This window comes from Pterocles gutturalis, unplaced genomic scaffold, assembly GCF_000699245.1.
Source record: "Pterocles gutturalis isolate BGI_N339 unplaced genomic scaffold, ASM69924v1 scaffold12622, whole genome shotgun sequence".
NCBI lineage: Eukaryota > Metazoa > Chordata > Aves > Pterocliformes > Pteroclidae > Pterocles > Pterocles gutturalis.
Window position 1 is genome coordinate 54,040 of NW_010110366.1, and position 26,253 is coordinate 80,292.

A 26,253-nucleotide genomic window follows, 5' to 3' on the forward strand; every position below is an offset into this window, starting at 1 on the left:
CACCCAAACAGCTTTTCAGTAGAAACAGAATTTCTTTATCCACACCAGCATAAAACTGGTCTCTTCATAGTTACACCAAAGGTACTTTGAAATACCACCATTCATGACGGTTCAAGCTAAAGCTGGAAAATCCTCAGGATCATCAGGATTTGGAGCAACAAGCTGCACCTATAAAGTAAGAAGAGAAACTTTATAAAAATGAATGCATCTCAAAAGCATCTGACAACTATGTAGATGTATTTTACCCTGAAAAGGTTTCATTCTTCTATTCAAGTTAAATGCTTTGCATCCATCACTATCACAGAAATGCTAAGCATTTATCTCAGAAGTTAAGACTACAATTTCTTCAGTGTGAATGTATTTATAATGCTGATCTACTGCCTGGGGAGGAATAGAAGATCACAAGTTCTGCAACACTAAGTGAAGAAAAAAAGTAAAGCAATCTCACCCAAAATACTGTCTGCTTTTAGAAGCAGCATTATTACCTTTTTACATTCTAAGACTACCACACATATTGGATTGCAGTTTTAAACTCTATGATCTGTTATTATAAAGAGCCTTTTCCATTCAGATGAAACAAATGCATCAAATCACCTCTGTATCACTCTGTAAGTTCCCAACATTTAAGTATCTTGAAATATTTTACTCATACTAGACAGAAGTAAACGGAGACCTTCAGTTAGTATGAAGAACAAAGATGGTCATTTTTCAGTGTGCAAATGTGTTTGTTTCTTTAAAGGGAAAAAGGTCAGTGGAAGCTTTTTCAGTGGTTACATTGAACACTTGTATCATTCTGTAGGATGCTGTCTTCTACTGTATGATCCTGGATTTACCAATCTTGCCCTCAGTAATCAAAGTACTATTACGATACTATACTGACTTTTTTGTAAGGGATGTAAGCCTTTAGTCATTTTAATTACTTCCCAATTTATATCAAAACTCATTGCAGAAACAAATCTTCATTGCATCCTTTCCTCGAGTTGCCATTACAGCAACTAATAATCAGACCTTTTGAAATGTATGTGTTAAGATGGTGAGCCTGAACTGCTATTTACTTTTAAGTAACATGATAAGGGTCAGGAACTTAAATAACCTGACCCACATATTATGAAGCAAGAATTAGAAACAAGTCTGTCACTACAGATATTGGTAATTCCATACAAAAGCAGGTGGGACACACACACCCCCCAACAAAAAAAAAATCCCCAAACAAACAACAACAAAAACCATAAAAACCATCACCACTACGTCTGGTCGAGGTCCTATTGCAACTCGTATGCCACAACCACGACCACGTCGTGCTCCTCTTGATCCACGGCCAGGACGAGGAAGACTCCCAAAATTAATATCTAGCTGAGATGTTATGTCATTCACTGGTCTTCGAAAGACATGAGAATTGTCTTCAAAGTCATCTTTTTGCAACTAAAAAGAAGATCTGGTTAGAGTCTATTGCTTCCAGGTACAACCTTATGCCCTCCCTGATACATATACATATACACATACACACACGCTTGTATCACAAACTAAGCAGCAGATAAATCAAGATGACATCTGGAACAGAAGACAGGCTTTAACTTGCATGGGTTTTTAACAGAGGCAAGGCAATTGCAGCTTCTCAAATGCCTGGGATAGTTCTTTGTTGGCTCAGAGAGTCCTGTCAACAAAATCTTCTGTACCAGCTCTGTAACACTGAAGAGGTTTTTCAGAAATATCATCTAGGAGGTTTTCTAAGGGACTAGAGAATCAGGCTTAAGCTACTTACAGTAATCTTCAAGTAATGGTGAAAACAGTAAAACACAGTATTTGGCCACTAACCAATCTATCAGTCAATTTGTCTGCAGCTATGAGATTACTGTTGTATTAACTCTGTATTTTCCTAGTAGCTAGTGGATGTAAGACTATTTCCCATCATAATTTTAATGTGCACTGTAGTAATGATAACATGTATCTAAACTCATCCCATATAGTGATTAATTACTTATTTTATTCAATGTCTAATACAGGGATTTGACTTGTCCATGTTACGCATTTCCTATACCTCCTATTCGATGTTCATTTTGACAAAGTCCCTTGATACTGCCAGCCAAGAAACTTTATGGGCAAAAAGAACAGAAACCTGCATGTGGTCTTCACACACTTGCACACTCTTCAGAGTCTGTGAAAGATCTTCTTCCCTCTCCTACCACCATGTCCCTCAGAGAAGGAAGAGGGGATAATGGCAACTGTGACCACCAAAAGCCGTGCTAAAAAGGACGCAGGCCACTCCAGTGCTAGTGTCTGTCCATGGAAGCGCTGAATAACCCAAAGTGATTAAGGTTTAAAAAGCTGCAAGTTTTGGTGCTAATAGTATAATTGGACAAAGAATAATTTGTGTATTCATACATGCATGCAGACTTTAAGGAGAAAAATTCCATCATGCTAGACTAAAAGTATATGCACATACTTCTGTGATCCCCAAAATCTGAAATCTAAGTAAGCAAGAAGCTGTGAAAGACACTTCCCCTCTCTTCCCAATCATATCAGTAAACTAGAAGTTCTCCCTGAAATGTCAATCCCAGTAATATTGTGGAATAAAAGTTAGGGAAGAGGGTGGGGGGGGAGAAAGCACATTACTACAGAACAAGCTCTCCAGAGTTACTTCTAAGAAGCAGCACCCTAAAACTGAAAAAAAACAAAATCATATATTCCAAGTGCACAATGAAAGCTGGGATCCAGCACAGATGAGAAATAGGATACTTCGCATCCAGACTAACAGATGCCAAAACCTGACTTTAACAAATACATGCAAGCGTATACTAGCAAGTAAGCTAAACAGTATTCAAAGAAGTGTTTAGTAACTTAAGTTTCTCTAGCATCATTACCAGAGATCTACATAGGTGGCAGCAGCAAGGACATGGTTTTATACTGCTAAGACTGAGCCATAAGGTAGAACAACTTGATATATAATTTATTTGCATACAAAATAGGGGTGATGATCAGAGAAGAAAAAGAACAGATGGAAAGTTTAAAGCAAGTTTTGGGGCACATATGTCATTGCAGTAACAGAGCTTAGATACTGATGTCTAGTCTGTTCAGATTATACTAAAACTAACAGAAAGATAATAGAGACAGTTTCCTAACCCTAGCCATAAAGCAGAGTTTACAGAATTCCTGAGGCAATGCTTACATCATAGCTATATTTTGACTTGTGAATCACCACTGCTTTGGAAGGAACAGTGGATTCTGGCTTCCGGATGTTGAATTCAGGCTTTGGTCGATTCTGTTGCTGAAGATTTTTCCACTCATCTAACGTCATTTCTTGAACTACTTCTTCCATTGGCTCTCCTTCAGCAACTCTAAAGGTTTATAGTTGTAAAGTAAAAACCATTAGCTTGCAACATGCCAGGATGAACAAGAACACTAATCTCTATAGTAAGGACACTAAATAAAACATTTGGAATGCTTCTCACCAAATTACTATCCTCAATTTCACTTACTCCCCACAGTAACTTGATGTTTGAGTTTTCCATTAATGTAAGTTGTAAAATATACTTATGGTCTGTTTGAAATTAGTTGTATAAACAAATGCTGCCTTCAGCCTCCTGTAGTAAGTTCTGATATTTATCCAAACTCATTGTAAGTTCAAGCACTTTGGATTCTAGACAGAAGTAATCTGTCTTTTGATCTGATATTTTCTCAACCCTACTGTTTAATAGTGTATCTACTCCTAGCAAATATAGCCATAGTAAAAAAAGCATACCAGTCAGTTTTAAGACACCCCAATTGCATGGTTTTATTGACTCATACTACAGGATGACAGTATGAGATGGATTAATGTTTCCATGCAGCTTTCAGTCATCAAAAAGACATGATTATCACACCATGGGATCTTCTAGGTAATTATTAACATTTCCTTTGTTAATTTCATAAGATGCTTGTTTGATTTCTTTTGTCAGGTGTAGTATCACACAAGGAGACAGTTTTTATCACCTGGCAAAATCAGATTAATACTAGTCTAGTTCTAATTTGTCACAAAGTGCAACAATGGCGACAGGTTCAAAGAAAACATATGGAGTACATAGGAGTCTGCGTTACATATTTTTGAACTGTAAAGACAGAAGGCTTTGTGTCTATATTCATAAGACAAGACACATAAGACAAAACTAAACATTCTTCTTGACTCATCACTGCTTGACTATTCTTCTGACACTTTTCTGATGCTGACCAAGACTGACTTGCCCAGGACCAGCAGCTATTAGAGTAAACTACAGGTGTACCTTTCAATGAGATTTGCAGAAAGCTACTCCCTACTAAGCAGTATCCCATTCAAAGCACAACTCACTTCATCACCATAACTGTTTGCTGCAGGAACAAGTCAAATACCACGAACTTCAGGAAAACCTGCACGGATAACTCCCAGACACTTGAGAAAACATTTCTCCCTTCTCCCACACAGAACTATGACACATTGCAATAGCAGTTGAAGTTGGTTAAGCATTTTTCTAACATAGATTTTTCCAGAAAACCCTTCCATTAGATCCCTTCTGGTGGGAGAACTCTGGATTTGGTTTTCCTCACAGTTCCAAGTCTTCTACCAAACACTGATGATTTTTCCAATGTAAATATACAGCTAATTAGATGAAAGGTGAAAATCTATTTTATCATGGAAAGATGGCGAGTCAAATGACAGTACAGTGAACTGTACTTTTTTTTTAAGTTGTATAAGCATGCCATCAGAACACACACATTTGTTGGGAATGTTCTGTACATTTAAAACAAGACGATATAGGAACAGGCCTGCTCCTTCTTCCTACTTGATCTTACAGAGAACCATTCTATTTCTTGCCAGTGCAAATTATACAATATTTTCCTGAAGCACCCACCATATGACAGGTAGAACCAGACTCAACAGTAGAACAGCCCTTAATTTTGGCTCTAGGATGAACACAGTTTTAAATGCACTTCACAGAAAAAGTAAAAAATATGGAAGTCCTGTACTATATGCCTACACTCTGACATGCCTTCAAGCCCTGTTATTTTGAAAATTCCAGCTGTATCAACCAAAAAGTAAAGGTTAAAGGACTGGTAAGCAGCTTATAGTTCCATACTGAGTAAGAAGATCTGAAACTATATTAGAAGCACTGATAAGAAAAAAATTAAGTGGTTTACTAAGTCAAATAAAAAGAATACTGGTGAAAGATGCAGCTGCTTCTGGAAAAACACCAACAGATACTGTTCCACGTGTAAGAGCATTAAGAGCCAATTGCACCCCAAATGTTTCAACATGTTGTCCACAAGACTAAGAAGTGAGATAATTTTTTATCAATTACCTGAAGCTTCAGGTTTGGGAATAGGTGTTAGAAAAACAAGACTAACTGCAAACACCAAGGAAAAAAAAAGGAAAAAAGAAGAAAAGAGGAAGTAAGCTAACAAAAAGGAGCTGTATTAAATTGGTTTAATTTCTTCCTAAGCTACTACCTTAGGACAGAATCAGTAGATTGCATATCTGAATTTTATGAAGTCTTGTCCTCCTCTCCCACATTAGTTTTTGCCAGTTTTAGCAAGACACTGTTTCAGTCCTTGGCAAGTGCTGGGGAAGATACAAAACTAGTTGCAACAAGTACTTGAGCAGCAGCTATCAATCTTCCAATTTGCAAAAAGAAAAACAAGCTTTCGAGTGGAGCTTTAAGGCTATCTCTGTGCAGGTATCCATAATACATTTACTGTGTTTTCTATGGCACAAAGCTTGCGAAAGAAACAGCAAAATGTTCAAGAATACTGAGGAATGACCAGTGGACTGAGATGCTAAAGAGACCAATTAAGTGATTTGGAAACAAACAACCACCACCAGGACGTCCCAAGGACAAGCAGAAATACTCTCAGGCAAGGCATCAGCCACCCACACACAGAAAGAACCACTAGCAGGGCAGAAGCTCTGAAGGAGCCCCCTAAACTGTGCAAGAGTATTGCAGGTAACCCCGTCAAGCTGAACTTTAACAGCATTTGTCCCTTCTGCAACAGCATACTATTATAAGGAGACACATCCTTTTTTTGTTTGGAACAGATGTCACCAGTGGGGAACAGGGTCTCAGGTGAGTAATGTCTTCTACATGGGAAGAAGTAGGAAGCCCAGAATAGAACTGCAAGACAGATACAAGGTCTAAAATATGTGATCTACATGGAAAGCCTTTAAAGAGATGCTGAAGACAAACATTTGTTAAAAAAGCTTTTTTCTTTCTAAAAAAGAAAGAAAATTTTGCACATCCATCACGTTAAGGTAAGACACTCTGCAACAAAAAACAACAAACATTGTTTCTATTTTCCAAATATTGGAAAGTCCATCCAGGGACATTGAAATCTCTATCAGTAGAGGACACTAAAATCAACTAGACAGGTATGAGAAGTGGTACAGGTATGGTTGGTCATGTCTTGGGTCAGTAAGATCCCATTCCATGTCCGTCTCTATGATCATAATTTTACTACACAGCAACTTGACCTCTCAAAAAAGTAATCGGAGAGTATTGCTTTGAGAAGTACATATCTATCAGAAATGCCCACTTGCCTTTTCTAAAGGAAATACTGGTGGATTTACATGCAAGTTACTGGTTTTTCAACTGCAAAATACAGTTTGATTTTTACTCCAAAGATGGTTTCAACGGCTAGCTTATTAGCAGTACAAATTTGTTTCAGGATGCCAAGATTCCCAAGGGGAAATACCTACCATTAGTGAAGCACAGCAACAGGAGCCTGCATATCACATTTTGGACAGAGACTCAATTGTAGCAGGTTATTTTCTGCACCAAGCCTTCATGGAAGTGCACTCTGTGCCTTACTTTCTATCTTGTAACCTTACATGTATTTAGTAACTGCTTCGTGTGCATTTTCATTAATCAAGTTAATGAGCTCCTTGGCACACCAACAATCACATTTACCAAAATATTGCCAGACAACTAAGCATGGCATCTGGACATGAACAAACTGAATTCACAATGGAAGTACATACCAGAACACCAAATGGGAGCCTTCAGTAATGGTTACTACTGTTTCAGCGTTTACAATGGATGATTATAACCCTCCAGCTACATGCCCTTTACTGGGCATACCTGTCTTGCAGGAACGGTTCTATGTGAACACATTAATATGCAGAAGAAACACAAGTGGAAAGAATGGCATTCAGCTCAGTTGTTCAGCTGACTATTTTCTTACGATTAAAAATAATGATAATGGGTTTTTTCCTATTTTTTTTGTATTATTCAGCTACACAAAGCAAATTTTTATTCAGCTTTTATCAAGAAATCAGTGACATGAATCTTTCCTATTAAACATAATTTACAGGAGCATTACCACCAGTTATACCAAAATTCAAAGTTAAACAAGGTAAAGACTCAAGTGACAATTGCACAAGTTAACTATAGAAAAAAACATCAAACCAAATACTTAAAAGATCTGGCCTGGTCTATGGATAGCTTTATGTCACTATTAAAAATAAAAACAAACAAAAACCAACCAAACAAAAAAAGAGCAGTATATAGCTCATCAAACTTGAAGACAAATTTTGAAAGCTTCCTATCAAATGACAAGAATACAGAGCTCTACCAAAAAGGAACAAAGAGTCCTGTGTGAATAAATAGAATAAAACACCACAGAATAAATACTAACTCTGCAAATACCTTTGATAGGAATTGATTAGACTGTGTGTCGTACTTAATAAAAAGAAAAATCTATTCCTCTGAATTACCAGTCAACACAAGTGCATTACATTGGTCAGACTGTGATGACAACTTCAGCAGAAAGCAGCTGTGGGGAGAGCTTACGCTGTCGTACTAGCGTATTTTATACTTACTACTTGCAGCAAAAAAAATACTCCAGCTACTAGCATGCAGTTTGTGATGCTATAAACAGAGGTTGATACTTTTGATACACTCAAGAAAATGCAAAGATATGGAAAGAAATAACTTGAATTATATACAGTAGAAGTAAAGAAACTCCTGTCCTGCAATACTTTGTATACAGAAGCTCAAGAACAACATCGTGGACACAGTCCTGAAGGCAAGACCGTGTGAATTACAGAAGCCCACAGAGGTTTTTGCAGAGTTGCATTGAAAATAGCCAGTACCACACCAAAAAGCTATGCAGTACCTCCATACAGACAAATTATTCCTAATTTCTAGGAATACTTTTTTTTCCCTTTTAAATGGAAACAGTTACAATAGGAACGAGAATGAGAAAAGAAACAAACTCAAGTTTTCCATCTCTTCCTCAATACAAGTACATAGCTGCAATACAGCAGTAGAAAATAAATTGATTCCTTGGAGTTGCTGAATTTAGAAGCCAAAATGAGAACAATTCTAGTAGTAGCTTAAGCAAACACACACACCTACACCTTCAATATTGACACTGCAGTGAAAGCAGAAGGTAGCCTAGCTAGAATCTTTTGCTGGTGTATGTTACTTGCCAGAAGACAGGGAAACTCTGGAGAGCAGAGGCAACCTAAGCATCCAAGACCTTAAAATACATCCTGAAGGCTGAAAACCACACCCCATCAGCTTCTGCTTTTAAATATTAAAAGAACAACAAAATTCCACCTTGTTAAGGTGTATGCCACACAACCATCCCTGATTACCTAGGCACTATTCACACAATGTTTTCTATTTTAAAATACATAGAGTCACCAAAGCTGATACTACCCCGAAAAGTAGGTACAATGAGGTATATTTAATTTGTATTTTGAACACAGATTTGTGAGTCTTCAGGACAATATTTATTGCACTGAAAAAGAGTACACAATGCAGAATTTTGTACTTGTAGGTTACTTGTATTTTTGAACCTTACAGATTTCAGTTGATTATTTCTAAACAAAGCCTTTCTTAAAAGCACAAAGTTGACTAAAATCTCGAGAAAGGCTCATAGTCTGACCAAATACCTAGTGATGTCTGAGAAAGGGAAAAGAATTAAAGATAACTGCCAGATTCTGTCAGATGGCTTTGCCACTATATATACTTCTCATGCCTTACGCTCTACAAGGAACTGTTGTCAGAACACATCTACAACGAGTTTGAGTTGGAGTAGAAAAAAAAAGTAAAGGTAGCAGAAGCTGACAAAAAAGCTAATAATTGTTCTCGTATTTAGCTAATACAGTGCATTTTTGACAGTTTATCTACACTACTCATCTAGTGTAAGTTAGTCTAGAAAACAGTTTTCTGGAAATCCAGTCATACTCATTCAATTTCAGAGACAGATTTCCCCATGCATACCTCTAGCTATATATTAAAAGCTAGTTTAAAATTAAAAGAAGCAAAGTTATATCAACTCAACTTCATACATGGTTATACAACCCGAACACAGAAAACAAGTTTGTAATCCAGTCAGCTTCATACTTAAGAAATGAAGCAAGGCCACTAATAATTGGAGCTGCACCATTACATAAAAAAGCCTTCATAGCAGCAGAAGAAAAGCCTGATATATTGCACTGACCCTCTTTCACTCATTAGGAGATATTCACCATGTGCTATTTGACTATTATTTAAAGTCTCTTACTTGGACAAGATTGTTCAGTTACTTTTTCTTAAACCACTGTTTATTTGCTATGAAGTAAATTCTCAGTGGACACTGATCAGAATGAAAGCCCAAGGACGAGGGGAAGATTTCTCTCTCAATTTCCATACTTCTAAGGGTCACTGCAAGATCACTTCCAGCAAGTTTTTCAAATTCTACAGAGGCCCCTCATGAACAGATGACAACTGCATGGTACTAGTGACTGATGAATAATGACTTAGAGAATTTTATCTTAGTGTATTTTAATTGTGTTTGTAACGACCACATAGAAACCTTGAACACCTTTTTCTCACAGAGAACTTCAAAAAGCAGGGTATTTTTCACAAATTAGACAAGTTACAAGGGTAACAGGCAATATGCAGCTCCTCCTTAAATTATCACCAAATCTTAGGAACGTAAGCATCACTGGGCAATTAAATGCAATCTGCAGCGGTATAAACCAAGCTTCAGTCAGAATTAGGGATGCATTTTCTTGACTCACACATATAGACAAAGCTTTTCTATTTTAAACTATGTGCACTAGTGAAACTTCACAGTTCACCTTTCAAGTGTGCCTCCCCATACAAGTATATCAGTAACAGTCAATTGTTTTCTTTGCACTTAGAAAGAAAATATTTCAGTTAGACTATACTTGTTCAGAGGCTCTCCTTCAGATGTCCCTGGCTGCTCAGCTGTTTCTGCAGTCTCTTCCATGGCAGCAGTCTGTTCCATCCCCCTAAAGTGGTAAACAAAAACACCACTAAGTCTTCATGGGTCACAATGGAAAAAAAACCTTGCAGATCAATACATTCTTTTTTCCAGAATTCTGTGGGAGTGGGAAAATTAGGGGAGAAAAACATAAGCAGAAAGTAGATCTACTAAGTGACCAGTTAAGTGACTAACAAAATGAGAAGTATTAGCAAAATCCGACTTCTACACACTTTTAATTGAAAAAAGCAAAAAGCATCAAGACAAAATAATTCAATCGTAAATACTAATACCACTACTTGATTGCAATTTATCACTGATGTTTGGGTTTGCCTTTTTGTTTCTTTTCATCCATTAAAATGGTAACATTCATACTCCAAGTTCATATTTTCTGTAACAGACATTAGTTCACTGTCAAACAAGAGCAGTAGCATACTTCCTTTCATTCCACTGGTAGGCATACATATTTAAAATTAACATCTAGCTTTGATGCATCATTGAGCACAATTAAGGTACAGACATACTTTTAGAACTGTCTAGATAACTCCAATTTAATGTCACTTCTACCACATATACATCACAAGAAAGCATTAGTATCTCATGTTTATATCATAAGTTCTGATGCTACTGAACTAAAAAAAAAAAGCTTAACTAGGGAGAATAAATGTAAGGGATCTTAAATCTTAAATTTCTCGCCCTTTATAAAGTTCACACAACCAACCCTGACATCCTGCAGAAGCTAGTTTTGTGATTTTGCTCAGCTAGATTTGTGCTATCAGCTCAGAACTACATTAATCTAGCTGATCCTTTGTTTTGAAAAGCCAGAGTACCTAACCAATCTTTTCCTTTTAGTATGAAATATTATAGAAGAAATAGAAGTTTGTACAACCTTTCAGAAGAACTTGGAATATCAAGCCCCCAAATTATTACCCAACAAGGCTGTATTTTTCAACCTTTTAGCCAGATTGCCTGAATCCACAATCTAAGTTTTAAAAATAAAATTTTATTTTTAAAGCAATTTTGTGAATAAATGTATACATGGCCAAAGATGTTTGCTGTACATTTAAAGCACTGCCTCTTCCCTGTCCTTTATAAGCCTTCAATTAAATATTTCTATATCCATATGCAAATAAAAGCAGCTGGAAAGAGCAGCACATTGCTAGGTGCCAAGAATGGACAAAATCAACATTTCTAGTGAGCTTTTTGCAAATCTGAACAGAAACGTAAAAGAAATACAGAACTGAACTGGAAATTCCCAATTTTTTTTAAATCTAAGTGACCATTAATAAGCCACCACATTCTGTTACTGATCCTCCTCTGCACTTGAAAGTGCATTTCAGTGGTAGTCAGCTAAATATCACCTGCAGAGCCACACTGAACTGTATTACAGCTTCACAATTTAGAAACGATAACTAAAACTTGAGAAAGAGAGACCGGACTTTAAGCCCACTAAGAAAGTTTCAATCTTTTAATCAGCATTTTGTAGCAATGCCATTAAATAGCAGAGTCCCACTTACTTGACTACTGAGAAAAGTAGTAACTTATTTATTTCATTTAAAAGACAACTTGGCTGCAGTCAAAAGATTTTGGCAGTCTTAACTGAAGAAGCATCACCATGTCTTTGCTACAATTTAATCTCACCAACATGAAGGAGACGAGTTCAGGAAACTGTAAAACTATGTTCATCACAACAATGAACAGAAAGCAAGGCTTACAAAGCTCAAAGTGGACATGAAACTGGTGAACAGAGCAAATGATCTTAGGAGGGCTACAGAAAACTATGATCTATGGTGGGCACAAGTGTGTTTTACCTCGTATCACGTTTAACTGTTCCCCAGTTGCGAGCTCCAGCTCCACCCTTTTTGTCATCCGCTTTCATTCCTCTAGAAGGAGAAATCGGGTTCTGAGAGTTTAAGAGCTTTTTTTCCTTAGAACTTCAAACTAAAACTGCTATTGACTTTTTGCCAGCCAACTCGGATACAGAAGAAGGGACCAGAATATTTAAGAGACACTACTGCAGTGCTGGCTATTGTTTACTCATACACCAAGTAAGAAGCAGCACACAGAACACTTACGTTTTACCATTCCCACTTTGTCTTCCAAATTCATGTTTTCCTCTTTGGTCAAAGCCATCAAAACTTCTATTTATTCCACCACCTCTTCCTCTACCTCGCATTCCACCTCTTCCTCCACCACGACCTCTTATTGGCCTTTCACGGTCTAATTTTTCAAATGGTCTAAAAAGAAGATGTCTAGTCATATTTTTGTTCCCACAGAACAGTTAACAAGGAGAAAAAATAATTGTATAGTTGTATTTCTGCAGTTGAGAGAGACATCAGTATAGGAGAGCTACTGTACAATTTTTAGAATGCATCTTTACACAGCCCACAGTACAGCTGTGCTAGTTTTGTCACTAAAAATGGACATAAACTGAACTCAGGGGGAATTATTACAGGTAACAGGAATAGAAATTTCAGCTGCTGATTGATAACACTGAAAACATAAAAAAAGTTAAATAAAACAGTATAAAACTGTCAAATCTTCAGCAACTTTGTCACACAATAGCTTTACTGTCTAAACCCAGACTTATATGTAACTGCTAAAAAACTACAGGGAACTTGTTAAACACCGACTACTGTGATGTGAAGTAAGAACAGACATGCTCCCAAGTGTTAAAGGTTTAGATAGAATTTTCGAGTACTTACAAAGAAAGCAAAATTGATATGTGTTCACTGTCCAAACAGTAAATGGTGTGACAAAGGTTTATTTTCAGTTTGAACAGTAGAATTAATTCAACTTGGAAACTGCACCACATGTTCTGCAAAGCTTGGTACGCAAGCTCAGAAATGAACATTTATGTTGCAGACTAGGGGTTACATTTTCAGATCTTCAGACTTTTCAGTTTCGCCTTATATTTCTAATATTTAGCAAAACTGCTCCAAATCAGTCTGCAAGGAAACTGAAATTACAGCTCTTATGGGCATGAACTAAGTTGTCTTGCAACAAATCTACAACACATACCTTTCCACCATGAATTCCGCTTGTCTTTCATAGGAACGGTATTCCCTGAAAGATGGTCTCCATTCAGTTTTGTCTTGTTTCACCTCTGCTCCTCTGCTATTGAATCCTTGCTGTTCTCCCCGTTTAGGTGCTCGCTTCTGGTCTACGCACACACACACACACATATGGATGACTAACAGTTTAATAATAACTGAATTGCAGTTACTGAACTACTGACTGGAATTAGTTGATTACCCTTACAGTCTTTTGCTTTACCCTCTGCAATCACAAGTCCACCAAAATATTAAAAACACTTACAGTTAATGTTGCCAGACAATGTCTTTCTTAAAGATTTCTACTTACTTTCTGTTCTGTATTGATGAATCAGCCTCAGGCAAAAATACTACAGATGTTGACACAGCTCAGACCTTTCCAGAAAAGACAGGCTAAAGAAAAGTCTCATTTTGCTCACATTAAGTCACAGAAAAGCTGTTTCTCTTATGTTATCTCAAAGATCTTTCTAGTGTACAACAGTACAAGGCAGAGAAGCTTCAACAGAAGACATGAATTGCAAGACGGCTGCAGAAGCAATGAAGGTGGGGAAAAGAGGAGGACGATTACAGACAGGCGTTAGATCACGAGACAACACACAGCCCCTGCCAGATAAGCTGAATTTAGAAGTCTGAGATTGCACCTCTACTTCAAGCTCAGGGCTCCTCTTCTGTTACTGTTCTATGGAGGAGAGGATCACTCCCCAATACTATAAGTCACCAAGTTAAAGCAGCAGAAACACATGCAGTAAGTACAACAGCTTCAACACCACTAATTGACTCTAGAATATCAACATATTCCATGCTTTTAGTGATTTTGTTCCACCATTGTCAGGATTAAGGAAGAGCAGGTCAGGCAGGGTGAAGAAAAATTGTGTTACATAAGAGAATAAATTGAGGATATCCACTCAATCCACGTACATCTAGCACGAGAATTAAATTCGTTATATCCTTCTGTGACAGATGCACTCAACACCCCCCCATCCCTCCCCACCCTTTTACCAAACCAGCAGCAGTTTTGTACAGGCTCCAAAGGAGGTAAAGGCCTGACCCATAGCCTGGCCAAGAACTCCTCCAGGAAACCCACAAGGAGCAGAGTGATGCTGTGAACACCAATAAACTGTGGTTATAAGGAGCCTCGTCCACGCCTCTCTCATTGGATGCTATCTGACTATGAGCCAGACCACCTAAGCGAGCCTCCTCTGAGCTCTCCCTGCTAGGCAGTGTGGCTGCATGGTGACCGTCTTCCCTTGAGCTGGGTCACCTCTCCAGGCTGCTCCTCAAAGCAACAAGATCTTTTACTAAGGACAGGCCACTGGATGAGCCCAATCTGAATTTTCCCTGGACAGCAACTGGACTGCATGCCAGGCAACTTTAACAGGGACACCTCTCACTGCCAAGGGATAGTAGTTGTTTAGCTTAGATAAGTAAGTTTTAAATAGAGCAAATCACTCAGTTTTAATATTGTGCGATTCAGTATGCTGCTTGCTTACCCAGCATGAGCAGCTAGGTTTGCTGAAGCCTTAGGCCACAAGCTATAAATTACCACTTAGATTTACCAAACATGCACCTACTTAGTCAAAGCAGGGCCTCCAGAGCCAGCATAAATCAGAAGATATGGAGGCTTCACAGCTATAACCATCAACAGCAGCTGCAATTAGACAAGATAATGACCGCTCTGAAGACAGTGAAGGAATCCAGTGAGGAACAAGAAGACCGCAGACCCAGACGTTACTACTGAACTGAACTATTGTGTGAGGAGCAGGCGAATAGTCTCTAAGGGGATCTCTTTGTTTGAGAGGACACCTCTCCAGAGGCACTCAGCTCGAGCTGACCCCACTGCTGTATCACTCCATTAAATTTTTTGTTTCTATAACATCTGATGCCTGAGAGTCTGCCTTGGTGAGCCTTGGGTTCAAACTTTGGAGTGAACTAACACTGGACACCCAGATGGAAGGAAATTGAAATGGGAATAAACATGATGAAACATTGAAATCTTAGCTAAGTGATATAGAGAATCAGGTGTGCACATATAATCCTTCAGCTATAAACACATATAATCCCTCAGTAGTAAACCAACTCTGGGACAAGGAGCGTATCCAGCCACACCCAGATTCCTCTCTGAAAGAGTTTAGAAAGCAAGGGGGTCACTTCTGAACCTCGTGACTCAATGGGAGGGTCACTCCTGCCTGTTTGCATCTCCAGTCCCTGTGCAAATCATTCTATTATCTATTCTAACCCGATTTTCCCTCTGTATGTTTCCTTCAAGTAGTAAGCAATAGAGTGAACCTTGCCATCAAACTGTTAAGTCACACTTTCTAAACACTCATCCACAACAGCTTCCTTCCCCATTTCCACAAATTCTGTGCTCTATTCAGGAAAAAGTTCTGCAGAAGCAAGCCTTTTGTCTGCTAGACCCCTAGACTTAACACTATCGGCTGAGAAAGATGTTGGTTTGAGCCAACCAAGCAAGGAACTACAGAAACACTGCTCTCAGATCGACTAAACTGAGCTACTCCTTCCTCAAGAAGCACCTGCACAGTGCTTAGCAAGTTACTGAACTCAGGTTAGCGAACAAGTGACAATCCTGGCTCCTGTGCCTCTGTTGCTAGCACATAGAGAGAAAAAAGCCTAATGTTAAGATACAAATTAATTCATAGCTCCACAGAAATACCTGCAAAGGAAGATTTCTGATCAAAGCTTAGGTGGCAAGCATGAAGTCTGTAACATCTTTAAAAAGAAAACTTCAAAGAACTATCTGCTCTGTGAATACTGGTAGAAGAACAGTAAATAAAGCTTTTTGTTATGCAGTAAGGACAGTCACTCTGTACACAAAAGAGTTTTATTTGTGCTGCAAAAGCAACCCTAGCTTTGGTGTTCTTTAAACTACAAAACACTTAACATAATATATTCCAGTAATTCTCTCTTCTCAAGATTTGGAGTTGCTGGACCCTTAGAGGAGCAAGTGCATTTGCATCCCAAAAATTAGTGTAATCTCTAGATAAAGGACAACTTTTGAAATCAGTTTCTAAGTAAGCTTTTCAAACCAGGATGCTGTAATAAAAAGCAAAATTATAAAGAATACAGAACAGTACATGCTGTTGGGAAGCACGTCTGCTCTGTGCACACCTCAACTACACAAGTGTTAATTCCAAGCTGGTAACTTGCTATGGAAAAAATGACTACTCATTTCTGACCTAATTTTTATTTATTTTGTTTGGATCTGAACACACAACTGCAATACAAGAGTGTATTTTTATTTTTTAGCATCTCACTATCAGAAATATCAGTTATTCTAAACAGATAGAATAAATTGGCAAGAATGCAGGAGTCATTAATCACCTTCCCTCCGTACTTAGTACTAACCTCAAGTAAACCTTCAGATTCAAAGAGCTCCTTAGAACTGGTAAAACAATGCCAAAAAAAACCCAAAGATGCAAAAGCAATTTTAAAAAGATGGCCTCTGGTTCTGTTACCTAGTATCACTTAAAAGTACTTCAAAACAAGTTTTCTTGACAGATATGCCAGTGTATTACTGTATTGGGTGTGGCAGAGCTGGAGTCAGCATCCCCCCAGCAGCCCTCTAAAGGCCGAGTGTGACCCTGGCAGCTCGCAGGGTGTTTATCACACAGCTTGGGAGGGGCGGAGCCGGGACAGCTGACCCGGATTGGCTGTTCCAGACCATGTGACCTCAGCTCAGCCATAACAGCCCAGGGCAGGGAGGAGGAGGGGGGCATTGGTTACTGGGTTTGTCTCCAGGAGCAGCTGCTGCACACACTGAAGCTCTGCTTTCCCGGGAAGTGTCCGGACATCGCTTACTGAGGGGAAGCAGAAAATAACATCCTTGTTTTTGTTTCTGTGCATGGCCTTGGCCTTTGCTTTAATTAAACTGCTTTTATCTTGACCCACGAGTTTTTCATCTGATTCTCCCCCTTTATTTTGCTGAAGGGGGAGTGATAGAGGAGCCTGGTGGGCACCTGGTGTCCAGCCAAGGTTACAGGCCGGTTGGCCCCCAATGTGGGGCATGATAACACCAGTCCTTGCATTAAGTGTGCTGTAGAACAAGCTCTGGTGTAGGTCACAAAGTTTACCGACTGCACCACTTATCTCAATTTTGCTCAATTTAAAACATGTTAATGCAAATAATGATTCTGTGCTTGGCTCTGGCAATGATGGCTTTGCTGTGCTGGGGGAGCTATTTTGTGAGGAGGAAGAAAGAGCTTGGGAATACAGTGGTGTATACAATGTGGTGTTTGTCCTGGCGCTGGTGGTTTATGCTATGCTGCTGGATCTATCTTTTGGAAAACATGAAGGATTACATCTCCCTCTCGATACTTGGGTTTGAGGTGAATGGTTTTATAATGGAGGCCCCCAACGTCCTTGCTCACCCCTATGTAAGCTGTATAATACCACTAATTAATACTATTGGTATACTACAGGTTTTGTGGAGTTTAGTCTCATCTGGGTGTAAGGGAAGGCATTTTTTGGATGAAGAAATACTAAATGTATGAATTCATGTACCAAACAGTGATGGAGAAGTAAATTCCTGCTAGAATTCCTCAAGCATCCCCTCTCCCCATGATCCCAGTAATCTCAAGCATCCCCTCTCCCCACGATTCCAGTAAATCGGATGGAAGAAACAGAAAAGACAGGATGAAAAGATCAAAACCATGATGATAAGGAAGCCACAAGATAAAGGAGACTCCTGGGACCCCCTAAAGGACTCTAGCTAATTATAATAAGAAATGGGGCGAGGTGGGGCTGGGAAATGAATATGAGAATGAATGTATTGCGAAACTTAATGGATATGCAACATTTTGGGGAATAAATAGAGGGATAGGTTTTGTGGAAAGGTACGCCTGTTGGTAGAACGGATGCTCCCCTTGCGCCCAGCGCTGCTTGCTTATTCTCCACCTACGAACAAAATAAAAATTTTGACTTTTTTTCTAGCCACAAGAGTGCCTTTGTTGATAACAGTGAGGAAGGGACTCCACATGGCAGCCGGGAGAGACTGTGAGGAGGAAAGAGCAGCAGACTGACTGGGGCCCCACATGTGCTGCCGGGCGGGGGGAGAAGGTACAGAACCAAGCCTTTGGGCTTTGGAAAGAAGGGAGGGGGAGAAGTGCCTTTTTGTAAGATGTGGTTTCTCTCTTTCAGTATTCTGCTTCTTGTTGTAAATAGTTAATAAATTGAATTTATTTTCTTGTTCTTCCCAAGTCGTGTTGGTCTCTTGCCCGTGACCCTAAGTGGTGAGTGAGACCCTCCCTGTCCCTGCCTCAGCCCACCAGGTGTTTAGCACAAAACTGTCCCCGTGGTTTTACAAACCACGACAGCTTTTGGTGTAGCCACTGTGAACACCGAGAAGATCAAACAGCTATCTACCCTGCCTGGCCTCTCAGAAGACCCCTTTGTTGTGGGATTGCTGCGAGCTGAAGAACAGCAGGTGCCAATCACTACAAGGACGGTGCACCACACAAACTGAGAGTCCCTGGCTCCCATCCATTAACTGATTCTTCAACTGGAGAGCCAAGGAGTCATCAGCAAGACTCACTCGCCCTTTAATAGTCCCGTATGGCCAGTGCAGAAGTCTGACGGAGGGTGGAGGCTGACAGTAGACTATTGTAGCCTTAATGAAGTGACACCGCCACTGAGTGCTGCAGTACCAGACGTGCTGGAGCTTCAATATGAACTAGAGTCAAAGGAAGCTAAGTGGTATGCCATGACTGATATTGCTAATGCATTTTTCTCAATTCCTTTGGCAGCTGAGCGCAGGCCACAGTTTTTCACATGGAGAGGTGTCCAGTACACCTGGAATTGACTGCCCCAGGGGTGGAAGCACAGCCCCACTATTTGTCATGGACTAATCCAGACTGCACTGGAGAAGGATGATGCCCCTGAACATCTACAATATATTGATGACATAATTGTGTGGGGCAACATAGCAGAGGAGTGTTTGAGAAGGGAGAAAGAATAATTCACATTCTTCTGAGAGCAGGTTTTGCTATAAAGGAAAGCAAAGTCAAGGGACCTGCCCAGGAAATCCAGTTCTTGGGAATAAAGTGTCAGGATGGATGACGTCATGTGCCCACAGATGTCATCAACAAGATAGCAGCTATGTCTCCACCAGCTAACAAGAAGGAAACACAAGCTTTCCTAGGCCTTGTGGGCTTCTGGAGAACGCATATTCCAGGTTATAGTCAGCTTGTGAGCCCTCTCTGTTGAGTAACTCGAAAGAAGAACTATTTCAAGCAGGGTCCCAAGCAACAACAAACCTTTGAGCACATCAAACAGGAGATAGTTCGTGCAGTAGCTCTTGGGCCTGTCCGGACAGGACCCGCTGTGTAAAACAGTGTACACTGCAGCTGGGGAGCACGGTCTCACTAAAACTACCAGGTATCAGAACTAGACATTACTAAAGAAAAAAGACCAGTTTTATGAGCCATTGTTAAAACTCTAGATCATACAGAGCTAACATACTTAAGTAGTTTTCACTTTCCCTATAATAATACTTTACTACCAGTATTAGTTTTGTTTATACTGCAGCATTTAGCTAGAAAGACCTTCAAGAAAAGTGGTTTTTAAAAGCATGTATCATCATCACTCTCAACTGGGAAAGCAGAAATTGTGTTTTTAAGACTTGCATTGCCTGGTTTTTCAGACACTGGACATCTATCTATAAACAGATGGATTTAAAACAATGCAACAAAATCTAGCTGCCTTTGCCATGTTGTCTAGCTCTCACCAAGTTTCTCTATCCATATCATCTGTCCACAAAGAAGTAGGACTTTTGCTTGGGAAGAGATAGTTTTCCAGGTTTTGTGGGCCCTAGGCTGGCCCTTGCCAAGATAGCATGCTATCACCTTTTTTCATTTTTATTTTTAATGAAAAAAAAAGGTTTTTGTGTAGCAAACCTTGACTTTAGACACACACCACAAGGAGCCCAGATTGCAGCTCTCACCAGCAACTAAAAGCTAGAGCATAATTTTGCTGTTTCCCCATTCCCTTATGCAAGGAGCACAGCAAGTAAGAGTGGCAGCTGGCATGCAATTCGTGGGCTGAGGAAGATCACTGCTGCAAAGAGTACCAAAACCTTGTATTCTGACCTGATATCCAGCTGACAACACTGCTGCACAGTGTTTAATGACTTCTCCCAAGCCTGAGACCAACTCATCCCACCAAAACAGGTGACACTCAAACCCAGTGAGACAATTCCATCAATACTCCATTTCCAGAAATGTGGTCTGAGATTAAGAAGTCACAAATCAAGACTTATTTCTATTGTGCCCAAGTAGCACACACAGGAACAGACACAGCAAAGGCAAACTGAGAGTAGTTTTGATTCAGTTAGGATGAACATTAGAGCAACCATAGTAGCCAGATGAGAGACTTGTATATCTTATAGCATGTATCGGAATAAAGAAAAAAGCAATACCAAAATACTTTCCACCTGGCAATCTACCCTTAGAGGTTTTCTGAATCAAAGATCATAAGCATTTATTTCACTATCTGCTCTATGGGGGACAGATCCACAGATGGGTTGCCATGTCTTTACCGAGACTGTCTGAATAGATACATACTTTGATACATCAACATCACCCTCCAGCAAGAAGTGCCACAGGTCAATTACAGCATTCTTTCTCCTTAGTTCACAAGATCTGCCTGAAATCATATCACTTTATTTCTGTAAAATAAGAAACAATAAATATTATTTGTCTTCTTCAAGTCTCACCCACAGTTCTACATACACTCCTTTTATATCCTCAGACATCTTCTCTCAAAACAAAAACCTTAATTCAAATTTCTCACAATGCATAAAACATGCTGTAAGTTTCATCATGCATGTCACTTTTTAATGTATTTTTTCTAGTTTTAAGATCTTGGAGATGACCAAAAGAACAGGCACACTTCAAGACCTGGGAAGGTGAGATTCCTTCAAAGCCATAAACAATTCCTTTGTATTTCCCCTGCTACTGCTGCCTCAGTAATTCCCAACACCACTCGTCTCCTAGATGGCAACCGGAAATAGACCTGCTGTTCTACTCTTAACAGTCCCAATGACTCAGAGCTCTCTTTCCTGAACTGCAATAGTTTGATTTAGAAAAACACCTTTCATGTTACAGTATAGCTTGCAATGCTGCCCCCCACCTCAATCCATGTTCTCCCATACACATTACTTTACACTTACTGATAGTGAATTTCCTCTGTTACGTATAGCTCATTTACAGTATGTAGTTTTGTGTCATTGCCCTGCAACTCTTCTTCTGCTGGGCTACCTTCTACCAGCAAACCTCTGTTACTTATCCCTCTCACAGCTCTTTTAGCACAGACTTTGCACCCACCTCCACACACACAAAATAAAAAAATATAAACTGTGCCTAAAATTTCTAATTTCAGACAAGCTTCAACTGCCTTGTAGATGCTAAAACAAAGCTAACAGCAGCACAGTCACTGGTCCTAAATTCAAACCTCTCCTTCCACTTTCCAAGAGACCCTTCTTTCCTCTGCTTTCAGCTTAACAGTTTATTTTTAAAAGAAAAAATCTGAGTCTCAAGAAACAATTTAATGGGAGTTCAGAGGAAATGAAGTAATGACAAAAACAAAACAGGAATACTGCTCCAGTTGGTCTGGAATGAGGGCAAGTGGAGAAATTGTGCTATGAAATTCAAGGATCTCTGCCATTAATTATAGTTGCATGAAAAGATACTATTTCATTGCCATCTCAGTAATACCTATACATGGACAACAGATCTTCCTTTACAATAAAGCTACATAACTGGAAATAGTAAAAGACAGTTCACACTCTTAGGGACTTATTTTGCAGTATTTCAGAGTATAGCAGATTTAAGACTGCATAAATAATCTTATTTACTCCCCTTCGCACATGTGTGTCCATATGATTTTAATTTCAACATTCAAGCAATTGATTTTGTGAACTAAAGCATAGCTAATTACACAACTTGCAGAATAATACCAGAGTATCCCAAAATTTAGAAAAAAAAGAAAAAAAGCTACAGCTATTGCATGCAACATACCAAAAAAAGACCCACGGAGTTACTCTATTCTGTGGTATTCTGTTTTCATCTGTGCCAGTACTCAATTACTGAATTGCCTACCACGGCTTTCCTCTGAACAATCCTTACAACTATCTATCTGAAAGAATCATATTGGAATAAATTGTCTAAAAATAAGAAAATCACAGTCAGTGTAAGATAAAACTCCTTAGAAACATTCTGTGACACACTAACTTAAAACCATAGCTGAAAACTAAACGCATAGTATTCCGGAACTACATCTAAATGCTACACGAGTCATCAAATGCACATGAAAGAAGAAAACCTTTCAGAGGTATTAGCAACAAAGGTTTAGAGATTTCAACAGAATAGAGCTTATTACTGCACAATCAACAAATTTAATTTGCCTGGACCTGTAAAGAATGCAAGCTCTGCAACTGGGCCTTTTGAATAAAGAGCTGGCAAAGGCAGTTTGGCCACTGGGCTAAGAATGAACTGAGTTAACATTAAGAGGTGCAGTTATAAGAGCTGTAATACCGACAAACAGCCTTTATGCAAATCCTCAGCATATAGTCCAAGAATCACAAAACACCACAGTCAGCAAAAGAGGAAAAAATACATCATTAAAGATCAAAAGTGAAGATTTTGGTAGGCTATAAAATAGTAGTCCATTTTCTCCTTAAAGACAGATGAGAAAATAGTCTCCTTACAGTTGTGTCAATTCATAATAAATAGTTCGGATTCTAAAGGTCAACATACTGAATTAGCCAGCGAAGTCCTCTTCGGAGGTTTGCTTCAAATTGAAAACATCTCCAGGGATTAAGTAAAATCCCCTCTGGAAAAGGCAGTGAAGAATGAAATAAAAAAAAAAAATAAAATAAAATTTAAAAAAAAGGATGACTAACAGAACTTTGTGAGTAAGCCTTCCTTCCCCTCTGTAATCAAAACATAACACCAAAAGAAGTCTCTCAGACTACTGTCAAACTTTTTATATCTTGCAAGAATGAAGACCAGGGTGGCTTCAAGTCCTTCTAAAGATAAAATACTATTTTGTTCAGATTTAACATGCTCAAGAAATAACAGTGTAATGAAACAAAAATCGTGAAACTTTTAACCAAACCTTTTGTAAACCCAGTAATTAGACACAACAGTCTGGAGAGGGTCCAAAGGAAGACCCCGAAGATGATCAAAGGGCTGGAGAGCCTGCCCCATGAAGAAAGACTGAAGGATTTAGGTCTCTTCTCCCTGGAGAAGACTCAGGGGGCACCACAACACAGTAATCCAGTACCTGAAGGGCAGCTACAAAGAGGATGGAGGCTCTCTCTTCACAAGGAGCCCCATAGAGAAGACATGGGGCAATACGCACAAGTTGCAAGAGGAGAGGTTTCACCCCAGTATCAGAAAGAAATTGGTAACAATCATTCACTGTAACAACCTCCACAGGGACATGGTGGAGTGCCTGACACTGGAGGTTTTCAATATATGATTGGACACAGTGATAGATGATCCCTTCTAGGCTGCCTTTCCCAGAAAAGGTTGGAACAGACAATGCTTCCAGGTCCCTTCCAACCTGGTCTGTTCTGTGACGATTCTATGAACAACTAATACAACACAGACTGAATTTTATCATTTCAATCATAATGCCAGAATCTGATTCAGATGTTCAGATGGGTCTAGATGTTTCTTCACGGTGTTTAGTTACGAATCAGTGAAATGAACTTATAGGGAGGTACACTCAGAAAACCCCACAAGTTTAGTCATTAGTTTTAAAATTTAGTCATTTTAATCAACCTTATTTATTCCCCCAGAGGTGTACTCATCCAGCATTGTGTCCATGATTAGAAGCTTTATACCAAATTGAGCTGGTACCAGGATCTTCCCAAATGGTTACTCGTTCTCAGCCATTAAGATAGTCAGCTGAATCTTTTACTGCATCCAGAAGTTTTCTGGTTGAATCCTGTAAAACAAATCAACTTTGTATGGCCCAAAGAAAATTCTGTCCCCTCTCTCCCAGAAATCTAGATTTTCCCCTCAACCCACCACTTGCTTTATCTTTGTCATCTACACCATCACTGTATTTGCCCTAAGTCAGAGGGTGATCTTTGTCCTTCAAAGCAGGCTTGCTAAAACAGCATATCCAAAGGAGAAGCACACAGGCAGGACCAAGGCTCAACTTGCTGCTCTAGTTTAGCATCCTAAGCATTATACATTTACAGTCCTTACTTTACAACAAGCCCAAGACACAAACATACAGTGCACACTAAATCCAGGATACCCACTTTCTTTAAAGTTCAACATTTTTCAGAGCAAGTAACTCTTCTTAAAATAGATGTTCATTCACTTTCACAAAAGCTACTATCAGCCAGCAGTCTTTTCTCCATTTTAAATTAGCAGGAAATTAAAACAAGGTGCACATGCCTGCTGTCTCTATGTGAGAAATTTGGGGTTTTTTTAATATCAATGTAGCAGAAAATAGCCAAAGACACTCCATAGGGTTACTGTGTACTACTACTGAAGTACACTCAGGATCTGCATGCTTAATATACCCATAAACAGGTGGGAGGTGCAGGATGCTCTTCACATACTTCCTGGCACACAGTCCTGGCAGGTTACTGATAACCACCAGTTCTTGTTCAATAACTTTTTCATCAAAACTTAAGACTCTGATGTTCACTGAACAGGCTCCTTCGCCTTCTGTTGATAAACACAGCAAAGTATCCTTTAAATAAAATAAGCCTGTTACTAATGTGAGTATTGGTCTCACAGGTGAAGATCTCTTACAGAGTCACGTAACAACCACAGAGGAATCTCAAAAGATGAGTTTCATATAACTATGCAAAGGGACAGTGACAACTTGTTAAGCACATCCTCTGAAAAGATGCTCATTAACTTCTGCATATTTAGCATTGAAAGATCCTCTGCTCCATAGGGTCAAAAAATCACTGCTCTGATAGAGTAAGACTCTTTAGTCTAAGCAATGGAACTGGTAGCACTGGCAATGACCTGATGGAGCAAAAGCCCTGATTCAAAGGCCACACCTTTTTCTAGGGCGTTAAAACACACAGTTCCATTAATGTGTGTAGCTTTCACTACAGGAAGATATTAATACCTTAAAAATAGTTAATGTGTTAAGCTTCATTGCACACCACAAGAGAATGGGAATTTACAACAACTCAAGAGAGTAAAAACAAAGGTTTCTGTATTTGGAAGCCATCAGCCAGCTCTCAGATATTTTAGAAAACAAATCCAGCATCCTGAAGCTCAATACTAGGTAAGCAGTAACAATAACACTCACAGAAATGCCTCCAAATGCAAGGAGCTATAGCCCAGCAAAGCCTTCAGCTGCAAAGAGGGCTGTAACAGACATTCCAATCTAAAACCCGACTGGCTCTCTACCCCCCCAAGCAACATTTAGCATCAAAACCTAGCAGCTGAGAAACAACTCAGACCATTCCTGAGCACCACGCTGAAGAGTTCACCCCCGCAGGAAACGAGCTTTTATGCACAGGTTTGGGCATCAATGCAAGGTTAAAGCAAACTAAGCACAGATCCCGGGACAGGTTATAACCCTGAAGAAGCTGAAGTGCCAGAAAACTCACAGGTGCCAAGAAAGGAGGCCTGGAAGTGCCAAACACCAAAGGAAAATGCCCAGGGTGACAAGTGATTAAATGCATCAACAGGGACGCTAAACCAGCATGAACACTACAGATGCTGCAGTGGCAGAGTTAATGCTCTTCCATTTGTCTCTTTGGACTGTTTCTGAAGCTTCCACGTACACATCCAAAGGCCCGTTTCGCTCCCGAAGCCTGCCGTGTGGGCTGGGGGAGCTCCGCCCCCGCCGGGACACCGCGCCCCCCACCACGGCCACCCGGCGCCGCTTGTCACCAAGGGGACCTTCAGGTTTGCATTCACAACGACAAAAATACATTAAGCCGGGTTTTCTCAGCCCTGCTGTGACACTGCTCCGCCGA

The 26,253-nt window shown here is 39.5% G+C and overlaps 1 protein-coding gene across 1 annotated transcript; it reads right to left on the reverse strand.

Moving 5' to 3' along the window:
• Positions 1–111: 111 nt before the first annotated feature.
• Positions 112–26,210, reverse strand: HABP4 (hyaluronan binding protein 4). Its single transcript, XM_010073351.1, has 8 exons — positions 25,989–26,210; positions 24,803–25,001; positions 13,243–13,384; positions 12,297–12,473; positions 10,166–10,249; positions 3,167–3,335; positions 1,243–1,422; positions 112–168 (listed from the first exon to the last, which is right to left on the reverse strand). Exons 1-8 carry the CDS (start codon positions 26,208–26,210, stop codon positions 112–114), a joined length of 1,230 nt encoding a protein of 409 aa, XP_010071653.1.
• Positions 26,211–26,253: the final 43 nt, after the last annotated feature.

Bases quoted from the DNA above. Each gene is read 5' to 3' on its own strand.
- HABP4 (XM_010073351.1), bottom strand. From the start codon at position 26,210: ATGTATTTTTGTCGTTGTGAATGCAAACCTGAAGGTCCCCTTGGTGAC. The intron at 13,385-24,802 runs GTACTTCAGTAG...GTGTGTGCGTAG, and splicing joins TAAGCATGCAGATCCTGAGT to ACCAGAAGCGAGCACCTAAA. The intron at 12,474-13,242 runs GTATGTGTTGTA...AAATATGACTAG, and splicing joins GCGGAATTCATGGTGGAAAG to ACATCTTCTTTTTAGACCAT.